The following is a 19,245-nucleotide window of genomic DNA, read 5'->3' as shown; positions in this document are numbered from 1 at the left end:
TGTATCTTAAACCATTAGGCATTATACATTGCATCTCTATTTTTTCGTACCTTGAATATTTAAAATTGTTTTTCACCAATGATTGGTATTTCTCTATATTGTGTATACATTACCAGGTGAAATTCATCATTATCCATGTTAGAAATATAATGCAAAAATATAAGTGTAACTTGTTTTCACGTTTATCGTAAAGTATGTAAAATTACGGAATATAAGAATATAATAGATGGTGATAGAATAAACCTTGCAAGTGTAATGCTATAAAGAAAATTATCTCACAAGACATGGTACGGCGGAGCTTCGAAGCAATGTTTATAGTCTTATTTTTAAAAAATCAGTTAATATCGGTAATTAGTATACATGAACGTAATCGTTGCATTCGACGATTAACTCTTATACGTATATAAAATTAAAAATCAAAAAGTGATGTATATATATTCATCATCTCAAGCAATGGTACACAATATAAATGTAAAACAAATAGTCGCGTGTTATTCTCTTTTTTTCCTCGACTACTCTTTTGATCAGTTCGTATTTTCACAATTTTTTTTCTGTTTAGAATCACATTTCTACAGAGATATAAGAAAGTAATGTACCTTGTATAATCCATTTGATACACCAGCTTCGCTGATTTTATATCCATTCTATTTCATTTTATACATTTGTCGTACATTTTTCTCATAAATAGATATTTTGCCTGTAAGTAAGTGGGATATAAGAATTTTTTTCTTCGATTCACGTGTCATTAATGGTGACTCGGTCTGGCGATGCTGGCTGCACTTTTACACGACTAAGTAAAGTATTAATTGGACTATCTTACCTAGAATAAACATATCAAATAAGTTTAATTGGTGATACATCGAGTGAACTTAAATATAAGATTGTTTTTGCACGTCGGTTCGCGCAGTGCTCGCAGACACGCTGGGAATCAAGCAGCGAACACAACAGAGATCGATTCACGAAAATAAAAACGGCAATTGTTAATCACATCGTTACGTTCCAACTTGTAATTTTCTTTTTCAGCTTAAGTGGTGATAAAACATGGGCCACGCTCGTTTTGTAGCGCATATTTGCTTACAGATTTTGTTTAACTCATGTGACACAACGTTTCAAATTTATGAGACACGAGATTGGCGATTCATGGCGATGCTAAATGCATCACTGATATAAAATTTACTTATATCTAGTAAACGTCCCTTCAAACTATATTTTAATTATTATAGAGTTCATAGCAATATCATTTTTTCTCGTTACTATCATATAAAGTATTTATATAGACTTGCGTATATTAAACTATATATACAACTTTTTTTTTTATTAATTATTGTAACACATCAAAGATAAGTTTGCTAGAACAAGACTGCTCTCACGCTACCTAGTTCATAATACCACAAGGGGAAACTCATTATAGTAGAGCTAATATCATTTTTGCACTTTTTCTTTTAAAAGATAAAAGTCAAGATTTATTGAAACAAATTTTCACTGAAATAAGAGTAAAACCTTTCGAAAAAAATCATATAAAGTGCAAAACTGTAGTTATCGAGTTTCAAAGGAATCACGCAGCTGTTTCTTTTTGTTTTGTTTTTTTTTTAATATTTTAAATGTGGTTTGGATAATTGGTCTCAACCTGGGCAATGTGATAGCAAAAGAGCAAATGGCGCGCCGATTTCCATCCGTTTCTAGGAAAGGTGGAACGAGTGTTGTCCTTCTTGTGCAGCTATTCGCAACTTTTCCCGCATTATTTCTAAGGTTGTGTAATCGGGCAGTTTTAAGTAATTAACGCAAGTCATTACAGATGGTAAGAAATCGTCCGTCTTCATAGATGGATCAAATGCTTTGCGCACTATTGTTAATGGTGGCGTTAAACTCTTAAAACCTATAAAAGAACATTTTATTTTATTTTGTTTATAGACCTTTTAAAACTATATCAATAAATATTAGATCATTTAAATGATGCACGTAGAAGAGTAAAATTAGTTAAGAAACAAGTAGTCAATTATTTACCTCCAACTGGTAAACGAGGTGATCCCGTGACGAATTGAACAAATTGCCTTTGCTCTTCACTGTTATATTTTGACATAACTTCAAACAAAAACCGAATTGCACGAGAATCTGGAGTATATCCGTGATCAGTTCTACAACATTCCGAAAGTGTTTTTACATCCCACTTGCCACCAGTTTGTGCATGCCCGCAGAACACAGCTTCGAGTTCTTCAGGGAAGAATAGTCTTAATTGTGATAGTGGGAATACAGATTCGAATCCTTCTCTAAAAGCTTCCATTTGCCTGAAGATACCTTCATACAAAGACCAATGTACCACCAACTGAAAAATTAATTTTAAATGTCACGTCAAATTCATCCAATTTTCTCTCAAATTAGTCATTTCAAAAAAATTATTCAAATAGAATTTGTTCCCTTATAAGTATTGAATAGTTTGGGAGATCAATTTTGTATTGATTCGTATAGTTTCAAAGATATTAAAAACGATGAGAAATACTATTTTATTCCGGATATTAAATAAAGATACCTTGATATACTGGTCCAGATTATATATGTTGACGGGTATATCGCTTCCGCCTTTCCTTAATTCGATGTTCTCGTAACCTGGTAATTCAAAAATGAGGCCAAGATCCGAAATCGGACAACCATCTAGGCTTAACGATTCTATTAATTGTGCTTTTTCGTGTGGCCTCAATGTCTGATCTTTCTCGATAGATTCCTTTTGTCTAACGACTTCTTGTAGTTTGCTAAGAGTTCGATGTACTTCGGGGCTCACGTATGCTAAGTCGGATACGCTTAAAGTATGCTCTTCTCCCAGTAACCAGCGATAGAAAGTTAAACTAAATGGCAAGTCCAGCTGTAAAAAGAAATTAGAATACAATATTTCCAGTGCCGTAACGTGTATAAAATTCGATGAACGAAAAGAATTTTTAATACCATTCTTGAATCGTATATTGCTTTTGCCATGAACTTTCCAAGGAATTTTAACTTTGTTTTAAGCTTCGCAAGATGGGATACTTTGGTATTCCATGAGATTGGCATTGGGAAAAGCCCGTGCGGAGCATTAACGTATCCTGCTTCGGTGGGATTTGAACTACCATGCCACAGGTCAAGATCAGTACGTTGTAATTCTTGAGAGACTAAAGCATAAAATTCCAACGTTGGGCCAAGACCGGTGCCAACCTGTAAAATAGAAACCTGGTCATACGCTGAAATTATACACACATAAACGATGGTATATACATTATTATCAAGAAGTTTAAAATCACCGATTTTCATCTTAGATTTCACAACATTCTCCAAACCTTCTTTTCTTAGTCCTATATTTAAACAATATTTATATAATGCGACTTTAAACTTCTAGATAGTAGTGCATACATGCATACACACATAAATATGTGTTTAATAAATATAAAAAAAAAACCTCGTTGACATATTGCACTTCAAGTAAGGCTTTGCTAGACGCTAAGTCTTGTATAACTTGTTCCGCTTGTTTGAGAATGTCAGTTCTCGATATAGTTCTTTTCCTCCGCTCCAAACGCGGCGTAACGCGTTCCTGACTGTCTGATCCTGATAATTCTGGTGCAGAATCCAGAAGTCGTTGCAGAGCTCTGTCTCGATCAAACGATGTAGCATAGAGTAATAATTGTCTCGTTTCGAATGGAAACAGGAATGGACTGTAAATAATTGGTAACATATATATGTTTTAAATTATTTTACACAGCCACAAATATTCTTATCACCATTTGAAATACGAACCAGACTGTAGCGATTTGTTGTAGCCACAAAGGTAAGTTACCAGTCATGATTACCAACGGATCTTGCAATTGTCTACTTGCTTTCGCAGCTATCTTATTATTAATAAAGTCTTGCGGTGAAAGTAGACTCACACTCTTCACATAAGGGAAGAGAACACCCCAGTGACGATTTAACGCATGTAACAGACGCAGTAAGCACAAACCATCTAATGAAGCGTCACTAATGGTAACTGAAGGTGGCAAGGTTGGTGACAGATAAGGTTCGAGTGGGCATCGTTGTGCTGGAACTGCTCCTTCGAGCCACAAACTGTCTTCTTTCCTTTTAGAACTGATCTTTGTACTTTTTCCTTTGCCTTTACGGCTATTACCTTGCGAACTTGATCCAGGTTTTGGTGATGTTATAGTTTCTTCCTCTGGTACGGGCCTAAAACATTTATGGTATATAAAATTCTGCTTCATATCCATCGCTACACGAATGAATTTCAACTATATAAAATGGAATAATTAACGTACCTATAATAAATTGTATGTGTTTGCACCCAAACAGCATCATGACCAAGGGGTGGTTCACCGTCAGCTTCTGCTTCAGAATGATCAATCCCAGAACAACCAAATTGTCTGACAGCTTGATAAACCGTCATATTGAAAGGCAATACTTCGTCCCCGATCAAGAATTGCAGCTTATGCTTTGCTGATCCTTGACTTATAACTACCGCTGCCTATAAGCCCAATTGGATACAAAAGTAAGTTTATATTAGTACATAAAAGATAGACATGTGAATACAAACATATTCAAGCATCGTTCACCCTAAATGATTACTAAACTGCAAATTTCATATGTTTATTCCTTTCGTTGGCACGGACAAGATATCTCATGGATCAAAGTCGTTCACGAGGGGGTATGGACGAGATGTCCCGCATCGAAAAATCGTTCATGACGAGATATCCCGTCCATGCCAACGAAGAAGTTATGGTACAGAAGAGGATGTTTGACAGCAAATGAAAGAAAATTTAACATATTTATTATCTACGTTTAAACCTACAAAGAACAAGTTTTAAGAAAAAGACAGTTTCCTTTAGGAATGCAGACTAGCATTTCATTAGTTTCAAAATGACTTTGTGCCTAATAATACTTGTAGTATATTTTACTATGTCAAATTATCATGATCAATATGTATATTATATGATTCACGAGGCTGTGAACTTTTCCTTCTTTAGGGGTGATTTGCCATAATAAAATAATTGCAGTACCGGTGAGTATCCTTTAATTAATAAAGACTAACAATCTCTTTAATCATCGCACACCACTATTGACAGACATTTTTATTCTTTTTCTGTCTGTTGCTGAATATCCTTGTATTTTCAACTATATTATATACTTGTAAATGAATTTCACAAACCTGCGATTTTATATGACTTTTTACAGATTACTAATCACTTTGGAAGAAAAACATATGAAAAAATACATTACCAGAGTGTCGTCTATGTCGTCTTCACTGTTATCGTCGTCACTAACCATAGATTCTGCTTCGCGTATTCTACCGTATCCACGAACCATTAAATAGCGTTCGATTGCTTGTACTAATGCAAGGGGATCTATCTTGACGGTACCTCCCTTCCACTGTTTCAAATTGTTACAATCTGGATGTCGTTGGAGATTGCACTACGAAATAACCGGAAGTTGTATATAAAAGATCTACATCTAAATGATCTGTAGATCTGTAGATATCTTGAAAGGTGAAGAATACCTTAAGTTGATGCGTATTGAAGAACTTAAGAGCACTAGTGCCTCCACGGCCAGCACCAGATCCTGCCGGCAAATCATGAACTTTTACAGGGAACTGTTCCAACTGTGCAACACAACTATTCAGTTTTGCAACTAGAGCGCCAAATGCTCCAGGATTAAGATCCATAATATTGTTGCTTTGCTGCATCTGAAAGTTAGATATTATTGGAGAGGTGTATCTTTTTTTGGAATAGATGAAATTTCAATTATACTTACAATAGTTGATTCTGCGAACAATTTCCAGAACATACGAAGACGGTCGTAACGATTGCCGGGAGCTTCCGTAGTAGTGAGGTAGTTGAGCAGAGCTTTAATAAGACCACTGTAATTCATCTCGAACGGAGATATATCACTTTCGAGTACTATATCTCGCAATTCAGTAAGGGCTGACAACATTTCGTCCAATTCCTGTTAACACGTGAATTGCAGATTTAAGGTAAGCATATAGTACTATAATCTATACAAATATAAATATATAAATTAGAATATTATTAATAAATTTGATAGTACAACTGCAAGCAGAAGATCTTCATCACTGTCCCTCGAGATACTATCAGGGGTTGAAATCTTACAATATCGGTTTCGGTTCTTAAAAGAGTTACGAAGAACCTTTATTTCGAATAACAGTAATTTTGACGGTTCCCTACGGTTATAGAATCTATTCCAGATATTGTAATTTTCAAATTTACATATTGTAGCACAACCGGGGGCACATAACCGAGTGGCCCGGACTTGAGGTGAACCGTATATAACCTCGCGCGAAACCTACACGCGTTCTCCTTACTGCAATATTCTTTTACCAAAACCTTTTTGTTGTAATGTATCTGAGTTCGTTACTACAATATACTAATTATATTATACATACATTTGATTGTAACCGTTGTATAGCAGCAGTGAGTCTCGAAAGAACTGTCATCGCAGGGTGTGTGCAAGGAGCATTATCCTGGTAGCGAGTCAAGAATTGAGCAGCCTGTTCACGAACCCATGCTTTAGCCTTGTCTCGGTTACCCGCCGTTAAACTCGAATTACTCGGTGGCTTCGAGAGGCTTGTTGAGGAGCTTGAATCTCTTTTGTCGCTCGTAGAACTCGACGACGATGGTTTCCGACCCCATCTAGCGGGATTGAGATTGCCTAAGAAACGAGTATTCTTAGGAGGGAAACCAGTGAAAAGTGATTCAGGTTGTTGGGTTTGTTGTGGTGTTGTACCGCCTAGCCTAGAAAAACGACCCTTCTTGCCTTGTTGTCTCCTTCTCCTTAGAACGTCCCCAATTCTCCTAAAAATTTCACATGTTTTCATTTAATTGTGTACATATTTCTTGTTGCATACGCGTACAATTATTTATATACTTACACGTGAGCACTTTGTGGCGTTGAGACGTCATCTATGGAGTTCAATTCATTTCTAGCGTGTGCTTCCATCGACGCAGATAGATTTGGTTTTAACTGACATGTTGCTATTGTACCGAACAGTATGTTACCATTTGTTGATGGAGAAGCTATTGGAGATGTGGCGTTACTAGAAGACAACATTGTGGTGGAAGAAATTGATGTATTAGACGGACCCGGTTGTGGAGTTGGTAATGATGTACCTAAAAAAAAAAGAGAAAGAAAAGAATAGCAAAAACAATATAAGCGTTGTAATCACATTTATAAATGAAATATTATTATATTTGCTACGAAATAATTATGGTTGTTAACTTGTTAAATTACCAGAAGGACACTTGGGTGGTGAAACACCAAGAGGTACTTCAGGATCAGCTAGTTGTCGTATTTGATGCAATACACCCTCACGGTGAAAGTGAACTCCAAACACTTGTGGTAGCCTCTTCATTAGTATACTTGCCATCTGAAGAGCTCCGATAACAATTCGCAAATCTTGGGACGCCAGCATACCCGCAATGTGTGACGATACTACTTGGTTTTTCAAGACATCCTGGATGAATAAAAAGAATATTACAACTAAAGGTCGAGAATTCAAATGTAATACAAGAATATTTATCTTTTTCTAATTCATATTATATGTACCTTAAGTAAATCAGTTGAAGCATAGTAAACCATACGTAAGAGAGCTCGAAGACATTTACATTTTACAGCAGGACCGGCGGAACTGCTATATACTTCGTACAGCACAGAGAATAAAGTTCGAATGAAAGACACTAACCATTCGTTCGTTTCGATTACTGGAGGTACAACATCCATGCTGTATAAAATATATAAATTGTGATGAAGCATACTCTCATAAATGTGGTTGTTTATTTTTCTTTTTCTTTTAAATAGGTACAGCGTACCTTGACAAACATGTAGGACTTTTGCCTTCTGCGGGATGAGTATTCACTCGACGAAAAATGCTTCTTGCTACTCCAATGTCTTCATTGATTTGTTTCATCACAGTTAGATCTATTGTATAAGTTCGTCCTAAAGAAGACAGACAAATCTCATCCTCGCCATTCTGAAATGCCATCTGTAAAGGATAATTTCGTTGTGTTATATACAGGGTGTTCTAAAAATGTTGTACTTCCTTAAAAGAGATAATTTCGAGAGAACATTTTCGCAAAGGAAACAGTTACTTCAAATGATCTCAGCAATTACCCTTTTCGAGGAAGTACAACATTGAACACTTTGAATAGATGCAAAGTTTACAGTTTTCTTTCGAAATAAGACGACGATGTCTTTTTCGCAACAAGAAAATCCTTGTCCCCTCTCCTTCTTTTGAAATTGTCCGCTCGACATCGCTTAATGCCAGAACGAGAGGGTATGTTGTATTCTATCCTTTTCCAACTAAAGACATCGTTGCTCGGCCGATCATTTTATAGTTTGCCGCTATATCTGAGCCTCTGGCACATTCGGGAACAAAGTGAATAGTGATTCGTAATAGGTCGAAAGCCGTACCAATCCATCGACTTATAGCGAAAGAAAACTATAGATACTTTTTAAATGGTGAGTATCCTAATACCTCAATAATTCTAGAATCGATGGTACTAAATGGATGGTAACAGTGTCTTTCGTCACGCCATTCCCAATGAACGTTCTCCTGCTGATTAGTGGTCCTTTCGAGTAAACTATTTACACTAAATATACCGTCTGTTGGTAGCGGAGGCATCAGTTCCTCTATCAAACAAGTGATTTCAAACCACTCTTGCGGAGAGCGTGGCACTAGTTCGACATCCTCTGTTTTTACTTCCAATGAGCCGGTTAAAAGATAACTCAGCGTGAAAGCTATATTTTGTTGCAGTAGCAGCTGTGCCAAATCAGAACAGCGATTCGATATCACAGAGAGCATTCGTAGTACTGTTATGAAATTACCAATACTGTTGACCGGTGGTGTAATCATAAGCTAACGTGTGAAAGAAAAAGAAAAGAATGCACATTATAAGGATTACAGTAATCGTATCGTGGAATGCACGGAAACAAACACGATTCTTACCAGTTGTTGTAAGTTTTGAAGAAGTTCTGCATTGATGATTTTATGCAAAGTTACAGGATCATGTTGAAAACTATCAACTAAACGACTAAATGCTTGACAAACACATTCGACGCTTTTTTTATCCTGATTTGTCAGTCTACTAGTGAGTAAAGGCAAACTGTCAGCTACCAAATGAAAATCATCAGGATGGAGATTCTGACAACAGTTCGCTGTAATAGTTAGCGCTGCCCGTTGAGCCGTGATATTAAAGAAATCAACGAATTTCAGGCAAGCTGATACTCCTCCCTACAGAAAAATAAGTGAGTATATGTCTATTTTATAATAAATATATTCAGATACAATGGTACATACCGCGTGTAAAATAGTTTTACTGTGCCGACGTGATAGCATTGCCAATGCTGTCAAACATTGTTCTGCCACGTCCATGCACTCGATAGATTCTAGTTTTTGTAAGAACACTGGAACAGCGTCCACCACAACTGTTGACGATCGGGGTAGAGCTTCCATCATGTAAGTTAGAGCACGACAGGCGTGTGTCATTATTACAAAATTGTGTTCTATCCCGAGCAAATTGATTAAAGCTGCAACCACTTGTTTCACTGGAAAACCAGTTAATGTGTCCTCGTTTCCCATCACAAGAATTTCACCCATTCCGATAACAGCCTGTAGCTGTTCACCTTCATCATCAACAGCTTGTAGTCCAGCAAGGAGCTGTTGTGCTTTTGCAGCTGTAAGAGCATACACATTTCATTAAATGAAATCAATTAAACCATCAAATATAACTTTCCACAAGCTATCCAAACTAGAGCTAATACCTTCACCCAAGTACCCATGAGACACCCGGCTATCTCATGAGAAAATCGAGTACTCGGATAGCTGGCTCTATCTCATGTGATTCCCGGGTATCTCATAAGTAGACTGTGGATGTTTATGCAATTTTCAGTTTTTGTAGGCAAATTTTAGGAAAGCGGAAACAAATAGAATCTAATTTTCACAGTGGTAGTTACCTTTGTAGATCTGAAATAAATAAAAATCGTACTAAATTCTGTGGAATTTTATATTATAGTATGTTTTTGAAAATTTTCAGAAGCCATAAATGCATAAAGATCCGCAGTCTACTCATAAGTTAGAGCTTTAATCCAAACATAATTATTACCAGAACTTGCGCCCATGCTTCTATTCAACAGATGTTGCACTCGTGGACCAAATGCGCCAAATACGTGAGGAGGCAATCCTCTTGCTTCCAGTAACGCTTGAAGCCTTCCAACTTCGCCATCGTCGCTTTCACTGTCCCCTGTAGTAGCCGACATTCCAGATGGTCCACCACTTGCTAATTAAGAAAATCGAAAAAATTATGATAGAACCGTACCAACAGAATATTACCGTCACTGGAAGAACATTTTAACATCAACATACCAGTTGCAGATGTAGCTGTAGATGCGGATTCGTCTTCGCCTGTTGTTGTCACCAGTTGATTAACAGGAACAGTTGACGAGACTGATGTTGGAGTAGCGCTATTGGTGACGGATTCAGATCCTGACATTACACTTCCCACTCCTCCAGACCCGCTCTCAAACACTGCTTTTCGTGCACGTGACGAAGAGCGGTGTCTAAATCAACGCAGTAAGTAATTATATTACTTTAATGCACTTAGACCGAATCGAGCAAGCTTGTATTGAAATGTACTATCGTAGACATCCACTGTTCCAATAATTATTTCTTTCACTGCTATCTACACATTTCTTATCTTATACTTGGAAGTTTTGTTACCCTAATAGCACCCTCTAACTTCGATGAAAGTTACTACCACATAACGTACACGGTGTCTCAAAAATGTTGTACTTCCTCGACTGGGGTGATTACTGAGGTCATTTGAAGTCACTTTTTCCTTTACGAAAATATTCTCCGCAGCTTTGTTAAGGTGTTATCAATGAAAACCACGGACCAATTGAAGCGCGGCTATTACAAGCGGATTACAGCTCGGCCAATGCCAAGGCCACACTCAGTGGGGCTTATCGCCGAGCCGGAAACCGTCCGTTGCAGCTGCGTTCCAATTCGTCCGTGTTTTTTGTTAATAACTCCTCGATAAAGCTGCGGAGAACATTTTCGTAAAAGAAAAAGTTATATCAAATTACCTCAGAAATCACCTCTTTCAAGGAAATACAATATTTTTGGGGCAACCTGTAGAATTAGAAAAAGATAGTTAGAGGAAGCTTTGCTGGTAAAACATCCCTTGTCAGTAGACCTATGCGAGAACTAGTTTTCGTCCCGACTCGACATTTTCGGGTTCTGGCACGCCTCCAGTTGTTGGTGATTCAGGTGTTTGTAATGATTACAGATGCCTACGATAGTGCTTCTCAATATGATATATTGCATAAGTAACTGGTTGATTACCTGGAGCTTGAACAAGTACCCGTTGTAGTGTCTTTCTTGTGATGCTTTCCCGAAGTTTTGTTACTAGTTGGCAGTTCTTTAGGTTGCTCACCGGAGAGTTTTGCGCGAGAACGTAATATATGCTTGTGCGTAGAATAAGGGTGTGTAAGGTTGGCAGCGGCGGTGGCAGACACAGGTGGATTGGCAGTGGCTGTTGTTGTGATGCCACTAGTGCCTGCCCCGTCATGTGCCAACGCCCCCCCACCGCTCTCCACAGAATTACTGGCTGCGTTACCCACTCTGATGCTGGACTTCACACTCAAAACTTGATTACTCGCACTGCTACTCGCGCAGGTTGCACCGCCGTGAGACTTTGATCCTAAAATAGTGAAACATTGTGTCATCATTATGAGTGTTGAGTAAAAAATGAGTATAATATTTGCAATGGTCTCTGGATTTCCTTAAAACTTTAGCATCGTCAAAGTTCATTTATCACTGTTAACAACAAAGAAAAGAGAGACGCTAACATACACGTGAAATGCTTCTAGTGCACGCTAAATAAATTTTATATATATACTATCATCTCTTTCGTTGTGCATGATTGTAAGAACCAAACATTCTTCAAAATTGTAGTTCAGTATTGTAACTTTATAATACAATATTTACATTGTTTTCACAGTGCGATCTACAACCTATTCGAGCATGTATCTTCTTAAAAATATTTATTATATAATTTACTGCATTCAAATTTTTATTAAATATATTTGCAGAAACGTATGTTCCTCTGCTGTATAATAAAGTACTGTACATGCTTTGAATTCTTTCTAAATTATTTCATAGATTCATGTATATTACAGCTTAATACCTTTATAACAACATAAACGAGATATGAAAAAGTATGTCTAGCGTTGGAAATTGATAATAACATTATCTTTAAGATTATAACTATAAAAAAAAATAGCTTATAATTATAATGAAAGTACCAACGGTAAGAACAATCAACATTATTGTTAATATAGTTTTTTTAAAGGCGTATGTAAGTTAAGATATCCTAAATGAAAAACACACAAACATGTAAGCAGTAAATAATTGCATATAACGTTTGAAAGTTACTGCTTAAGTCTTTTAACTTTGGTAAATACCCTACAATTCATTAAACAGAGAATATAGTGCATTATTTAATGAATGATTTTTTGAAACATAAGTTCATTAGTACTGTGTTAATATATTTGCATTTCTACAAATTGTTCATATTCGTACATAAATTTTTATATACCTTCATAAACTCTTCAGCAGTGTTTCTTTTATCATAATAAGTGTGTGTACCAAAAATGGATTCATTATTACCACAGTTCGTTGAAACAAGAACTGTATAGTTGTCATGTATAAATTAGATTCATCGTATGTATGAACATTATACAAATCGTAAATTAAAAATAAAGCATATGTGAAAATGATAGTTTATTGGTAGAATTTAAACAATATATTGATAAATGTTTGTGCTGACAAAGTTAAACAATGAATCTCTATAAAATGATTGCATTACAAAATATCTGGTACACATTGAAGTTACTCATGATACCTGTAAAGTATGTAAAGTACATCTGATCTATAACTTTTTGTTTTTTGTTTTTTTATTGAATATTATTGTATATCAGTATTGTCATACATCTTCATACCTCATGAATTATTTTAAATCAGAATACATATAATTTTCGAATTGTAATCAAAGCGATCACAAGTGACAGTGTTTGCACTTTTACCATGAAACTTTGAATGACACACAAACGTGTCGTGTAATTGCATTAGAATCGTATTTACTATGCCTGGAGAAATGTCATGCATAAATTAAATTTGACACATACAATTTGATCTGATATATATATATATATGTTGAATACAATACTTGCATATAAATACAAGGGAATCGATTTAGTGAACAGATTTATAGCAAAACTGTATTTATTTGAAGACATCTACTCGTGGACTTGAGAGAAAAATAAGGGGAAGTAAATGTAGTACGAAGTGTGTACTCCTTAGGCTTACCTTCTTGATGATACGTTTGTGTTGATATTGGAAAAAGTGCTTTGACAGCAGACACAAATCCTTCCAGACATTCGCTCATCCTCAGGCCTAATGATACAGTCTGATCTATGACTCTTATTTTGGTAATACTTTGTTTCTTTAATTTTAAGATACTTGGTCAATGAAAAACCTAATTTTACTACCCTATTCTTTCATCGCCTACTACTTCAATAAATGAAGGTTGCAAAACATACTGTTACAACACACCAGCATGGTTTCTTTAAATACAGGATAAATCGATAAGAACTTCTACCTTAAATAACTTTATTAATTCAGTTGAATAACAAAAGTTTTATAAAAAATATATTCTACTTCAGAAAATTATTATCTTTTCGTGTATTGGATTTTCTAGAGCTGCGCAAGAACCCGAAAATGTCGGTTCGGGACGGGACGACGAGCCGAGAATTTTATTCGGGATCAGGTTCTCGAAAATTTCGGGATTCTCGAATATATCAGGATTACCGAGAATCTTCGGGATTTCTGAGCATACATCTTTTCATTGCTGCATTATAACCATTAAGTAGACAGTTTCAATGATCTAAACACATTGTTTTTCGTCAAAACTATACAAACATGAATTAAGCGTAACTATATCACTTTTTCGATGTTTCTGTTCAAACTATGTACTCGACTGTATGTCATCTAAAGTATTCGGTAAAATCCGATAAATTACATCTCTTAGTGTTTCTCGCAAAAAGAAATTCAATAGATTCACATCTGATAAAATCGCTGAGATCAATCACTGCTAATATTTGCTACTTTGTATAAAAACATTGAGTAAATGATAAAGCTACTTTCAATCTATTTTTGTTTAGTTTGTAGATTCAAGACCCCCTCAAGATCAACTTTATCGTAAGTCATTGAATTTGTCTAATGTAGTGGCCATAATTCTGAACCCAAAAATATGATGTTATTTCAGAAATAACCAAAGTAACCAAAGTCCATTCATCCGATATAGACTCAACTGTCTTGAGTAGAATATATTTTGTATGAAGCATTCTTTAACGAAACAAATTAATAACAAGTTATTTCAGATGGAATTTTTTATGGACTCACCCTGTACATTGATTATAGCACTACATTTAATATAATACTGAATTCATGTGATACTAATGTATGGAATGTATATATGCCTAGTACCAGTAAATTTCTTTGTCTGTTTTCATGACAAATTGTGTACAGAATTAACGGTGTTATTGAATCCGTTTATAAAATTATTATAGATAATTATGTATGAGTAGGAACATTTGTTTCATCTGTTTATATCGAAATATTTAAATAATTACAATGTAATTTAATTGTGGATAATGAAAATAATTTAACTTTCAGTATTCGAAAATAAATTCTTCTAAATATTGGAAAATTAAAATGTTTCTTGTGACAAATAAAATAAATAGGCTGTGGCAAAAAGAAAAAGTTGCAAATGAATATTTTTCTAAGTATGAGTTTATACATCACTGCATTAAATAAATATTGCTTCTCAATTATAACAAGCATAAATCATAGTAGATAATAACATTTAGTAAATCAATATATTCAATAGAACAAAATTGATTAAGTTTTCAGAACTTAAACTGCTAATTTCACATTAGCTTTTTGAAAAAAATGAATGCAAGTAATTCAGTGTTCTCGATATAAATTATATTAACCAGTTGCTTGCTAATTGTTATTGTTTGAGGATTTATGCATTTTTTATATATATATATATATGGAGATATATATATAAGCACTTTTCAATCATACGAATTAAGATAAATATATTAACACATTAGGTATTGGTTCGACCAATTTTTGAATTATATCAGCTGATCACTCAAATCACACATCACATCTCATTGCAACCAACACTTTTCAAATAAATAAATGTATTAACTAACCTCTTCCTCTGGATGTGGATGGATGACTAGTAAGTTGTGTAGCACTTGATGCTGGTACCAAGTTGTTATATGTTAACCCTTCGCTGTTATTGTAGCCACTGGTTAGCGATAAATCGAAACTATTATGTCCTTGTGATATGGCTTGCGAATTTTGCGGTGTTCTGGAACGAGTCCTTGCAGCGATACAGTCGATAGCTTTCAAATTTAACTCTGGTAAATTTGTTCTCGTCGTACTACGAACTCTTGTACTACTCCCACTGATATTATAATTTGATTGCTGAACCTTGTGCTGAGGCCTCCAAGTATTACCTGAGGAAAATAACAAATATATGTAGAAACACTGTTTATAAATAGTGTAATAAGCTTTTTAGAAAGCTATAGTTTTGTTTAAGTGATGATACAATAAATGTGTTATGTGGCTGGAAAAAATTAGAAAATATATGGAGCATCAACTCGATAAGATATTATTCAGAATTAGATTCTGGATATTTATAAAAATATAGATTTTCATGGACTAACTTATAGGAATTGGAGTTAAGAAAAATATTTTATTCCGTTGAAGATTCTCACGATGTAACGAAGACAAAGATCTCATTAAATTTTATGTAGCATTATACCACATCAAATTCTAAACAATCAATCCTTTTATTTTAATTTTATATAAATGCATAAAATTTGCAGTTTAATTAGAGTATAATATGATCAAAAATATATGTATATAATATAATATAGTTATGTATATTATATTAATGATATGTTAATAGTATAACAATAATTTTATATTATTCTCAATAAATATAATTACCTAGATATGATTCTAAGCCACTGCCATGACTCTTGTTATCACCTTTTGCTTTACCTACTGTTTTGAAAGTATCAGTCGTTTTTTCATACGAAGTATTATTAAAAACTTGAGATGTTTGCGAGTTATCGATAGTTTCTCTACGCCTTTTTCCTTCTACAGTGTCTGAAATAGAACCGGTGCTCTGTCGTTTTCTATAACCACTGCTACTGTTGCTAGAGCTGTTTCCTCTAGGCTTAGAGGTGCCTGCTGAAGCATCTGCCGTCTCTACAGACCCCCCTGATGACAACTGATCTTGTTGATCTGCCATAGATTAATCGACTCATGCCACTATGCTGTCTGTAAACAAAAGCAAAATAAATATTTCCATTAATTACCACGTACAATACAAACGAAACAATCAACCAGCTTTCTTGCGAAAAATTACAGGTGTATTAATCTGAGAACCAGAAATCTAAATTGCTGCATCGAAAAAAAAAGTTACTGTATAATCCATCTACCTATTATATAATAACAAGGCTATAACAAATAGGTGGTAATTAAAATTACAATGCAAAATGGAACAGCAAATTGAAATGAAAAATAATTTTCAAGTTCAAAGCATATTTGAACATTTAATTATGCAACAGTCTAATGAAAGTCAAAGTGAATATAGCAATGTACAAAAATGTTCAAAACTATTTGATCCAACTTTTTCCATATAAACAAGAAACGATATTGTTATAAATGTCATTAATCTTAATTAATACACTTACAAGGCCGACGAAATATCGAATATTTAACAAAAATACGTTTGTTACATAAAGGCACATAATCTACGTTCATAAAACTCCGATCACTTTTACCAATTCTAACAAAGGAAATGTTGCATACCCGTTTTCGAGCAGCGCATTGAAAGTAAAAAAAAAAAAGTAATACTGTACACGATATAACACTTCGATTCTGACAAACTGGATTACAAAAGAAACCACTTATTGTGGTTAAATACGTTAGATGATTGCGCACTCGGATACGAGGAGTGTAACCAAATAATTCAATGAAGGCGATGCGCAATTAATGTTTTCCTCTACGGTGAAAGAGATAGTAACGAACCCAAGAATCATAACAAACACTACAACTGGTGTCCGTTTCTAATATCGTAGGCAATGGAAAATCGTGCCGTTGACATCATACAATCCCTTCCACGAATGTTATAATTGCTCGATTGCAACAAAGCCACGAATAGAGTCACGGGTATACCGTAAGGACACAACGGAAGGCGTAAATAATTATAACAAAGAGACTCGTAAGTGAGCAAGCCACCATTTGCTTGGGAACAAGTAATGGAGGACGAGTTCTTTCTCCATCTCTTTCTCTCTTTTGCTTCTCCGTTCCTCGTCATCGTGTGACCTCAGGTTGAGGTCCTCGAAAAAGAGAATCCCACTCGGGTATGCGGGTTTTTTGAAGAGGGGGGAGACAGATAGAGAGAGAGAGAACAAGAAAGAGAGGGAGAGACAGAGTAAGAGAGAAAAAAAGAGAGAAAATTTGGAAGAAGGAAAAAAAGAACACAAAATTTATTGATAAGATTACCTGAATGTCGGAAAAGCATGCCCAGGGCATTGCGAGGAGTATGTCTTCTCGCTGAACGATTTTGACGAGCACAACAATTTCTCGTTACATACGACAGAGAAATGGATGCGAGCGAGCACGAACGTACGTTGGTGGTGAGCGGCTATGTGCACAGGCACACACCAAAAAACGCACCGAACGCACTGCCGAGGCACACTGAAGCAAATCAGTAGAATGCAACGGCTATGGGGATCGGGTTGGTTAGAATTGGGAAGCTGGAGGATGCTCCGCCCCCATCGGGAAACGTCACACGCAGAGTCAACGTCGTCGGTGCGTTCGAAAATTCGATGCCCGCGTGGAGTAAAATCACGACTCATAATGCCGCACCAACAGCAGACGCGAAACCGGCGCGAATAGCCATCTTGATGTACTTTTTTTTCAAACTGGACACTTTTACTTTCTCCTCGTCTACGGTATAAAATTAGCCACAAACAGTTGCTCCGGCGTTAATGAGAAAATTTCAACTATACCGATATACATAGGTGTGATATCCAATCGTTCGATGTATTTCTGAAATACCTAACTTGATGTGACACAAGATATCGTACGCATTCTGTTCAACGTCATGCAATGGTACAACATGCGTAGATATCTTAAACGTCTATAAATGAATACACGACATTCGTGTACTGACGTAACTCAAAATAATCTGTCAACAAATGATAGTGGCATAAGATTCTGATTAATATTTAAACGAAATAAATAGATAACGATAACGTTACGAGCAATAAACATCTACAACGAAATATATGTATTCTTGACATTGAATAGATTATTTTCAGTTTAAGAGAAACATTTCACTGCCACGAAAACATGTAGACAAGCATGACGCACTGTTCGAATATAATTTTCAAAGAATTGATTTTATTAACCTCGATTTATGGTAGTACGATGTCCGTTAAGAAAATTCTTGTTACACGCTTTTAAAACATCGTAGTCATCGTACATGTGTGAGATAGTGTTTACATGTGTCCACAATGATGCATAAGATGATAATATTCCGTGACATATCTTCTTATATTAGACGAATAGTTGCTGAACAGTTATAAAAGATTTCCAAATATTCCATCACGTTCGAACGTATCGCGAAAATAGACAAGCTTTTACGATTACAATGTTCAAAAAGACATTAAGTTCCAGTATTATTCTTTTAATCACGACAAGTGTGTATACACTAGCAACGATTGGTGGAAAATCTCATTTGGTAGCGGCCAATTGGCCGATAAAGTGAAATATTTCGTAGGCTGCGTCAAAACAGCTTGTGATAAACGATATATATGCCAGTTGATAAATTGATCAAATTTTCATCGACTTGGTCAAACGCGTAATAATCATGGAATGCTAGTTGATTTTTCATTTTATTTATGGACATCTACTTACCGAAAAAGGGAGCTCCTCCCTGGAAGTCGGACTCCAGTTACGCAATGCGATGTACGAGAAGACACGTGAAAATACGGACTATGCTGTCAAGTCGATTGGAGCGTCGTCTGCTACGATATCTCGACCAAGGATTATACACGATGCAGATGCAG

The 19,245-nt window shown here is 35.5% G+C and overlaps 1 protein-coding gene across 7 annotated transcripts; it reads right to left on the bottom strand.

The window, feature by feature from the left end:
- Positions 1 to 623: 623 nt before the first annotated feature.
- On the bottom strand, positions 624 to 19,235 carry Ctrip (E3 ubiquitin-protein ligase ctrip). 7 transcript variants are annotated; one of them, XR_013083496.1, is made up of 26 exons: positions 19,094 to 19,235; positions 16,109 to 16,444; positions 15,304 to 15,612; positions 13,388 to 13,474; positions 11,363 to 11,720; positions 10,385 to 10,578; positions 10,125 to 10,298; positions 9,320 to 9,696; positions 8,969 to 9,253; positions 8,498 to 8,878; positions 7,833 to 8,005; positions 7,570 to 7,744; positions 7,255 to 7,477; positions 6,896 to 7,133; positions 6,410 to 6,818; positions 5,761 to 5,952; positions 5,507 to 5,692; positions 5,230 to 5,421; positions 4,272 to 4,477; positions 3,760 to 4,182; positions 3,425 to 3,677; positions 2,938 to 3,183; positions 2,528 to 2,857; positions 2,005 to 2,323; positions 1,628 to 1,876; positions 624 to 820 (listed from the first exon to the last, which is right to left on the bottom strand). XR_013083496.1 is itself a non-coding variant. In XM_076801185.1 (25 exons), the coding sequence occupies exons 2-25, from the start codon at positions 16,413 to 16,415 to the stop codon at positions 1,680 to 1,682; spliced, it is 6,234 nt and encodes a 2,077-aa protein (XP_076657300.1). In that variant the 5' UTR covers positions 16,416 to 16,444; positions 19,094 to 19,235; the 3' UTR covers positions 817 to 1,679. The 7 variants fall into 7 exon arrangements, 5 of the variants coding, with proteins under 5 accessions (XP_076657300.1, XP_076657301.1, XP_076657302.1 ...); XR_013083497.1 differs by having other exon boundaries at positions 624 to 697; XM_076801185.1 differs by having other exon boundaries at positions 817 to 1,876.
- Positions 19,236 to 19,245: the final 10 nt, after the last annotated feature.

This window comes from Halictus rubicundus, chromosome 15 (assembly GCF_050948215.1).
Source record: "Halictus rubicundus isolate RS-2024b chromosome 15, iyHalRubi1_principal, whole genome shotgun sequence".
NCBI classification, from domain to species: domain Eukaryota; kingdom Metazoa; phylum Arthropoda; class Insecta; order Hymenoptera; family Halictidae; genus Halictus; species Halictus rubicundus.
This window is presented reverse-complemented; position numbering and strand designations above follow the sequence as displayed.

What these genes read in the sequence shown, in the direction of transcription:
- Ctrip (XM_076801185.1), bottom strand. Translation starts at nt 16,415, where the DNA reads ATGGCAGATCAACAAGATCAGTTGTCATCAGGGGGGTCTGTAGAGACG. An exon ending in TGGCTTAGAATCATATCTAG is followed by an intron (nt 15,613 to 16,108) that starts GTAATTATATTT and finishes TATTTTCCTCAG; the next exon opens with GTAATACTTGGAGGCCTCAG. An exon ending in GGTACTTGTTCAAGCTCCAG is followed by an intron (nt 10,579 to 11,362) that starts GTAATCAACCAG and finishes GCGTTGATTTAG; the next exon opens with ACACCGCTCTTCGTCACGTG.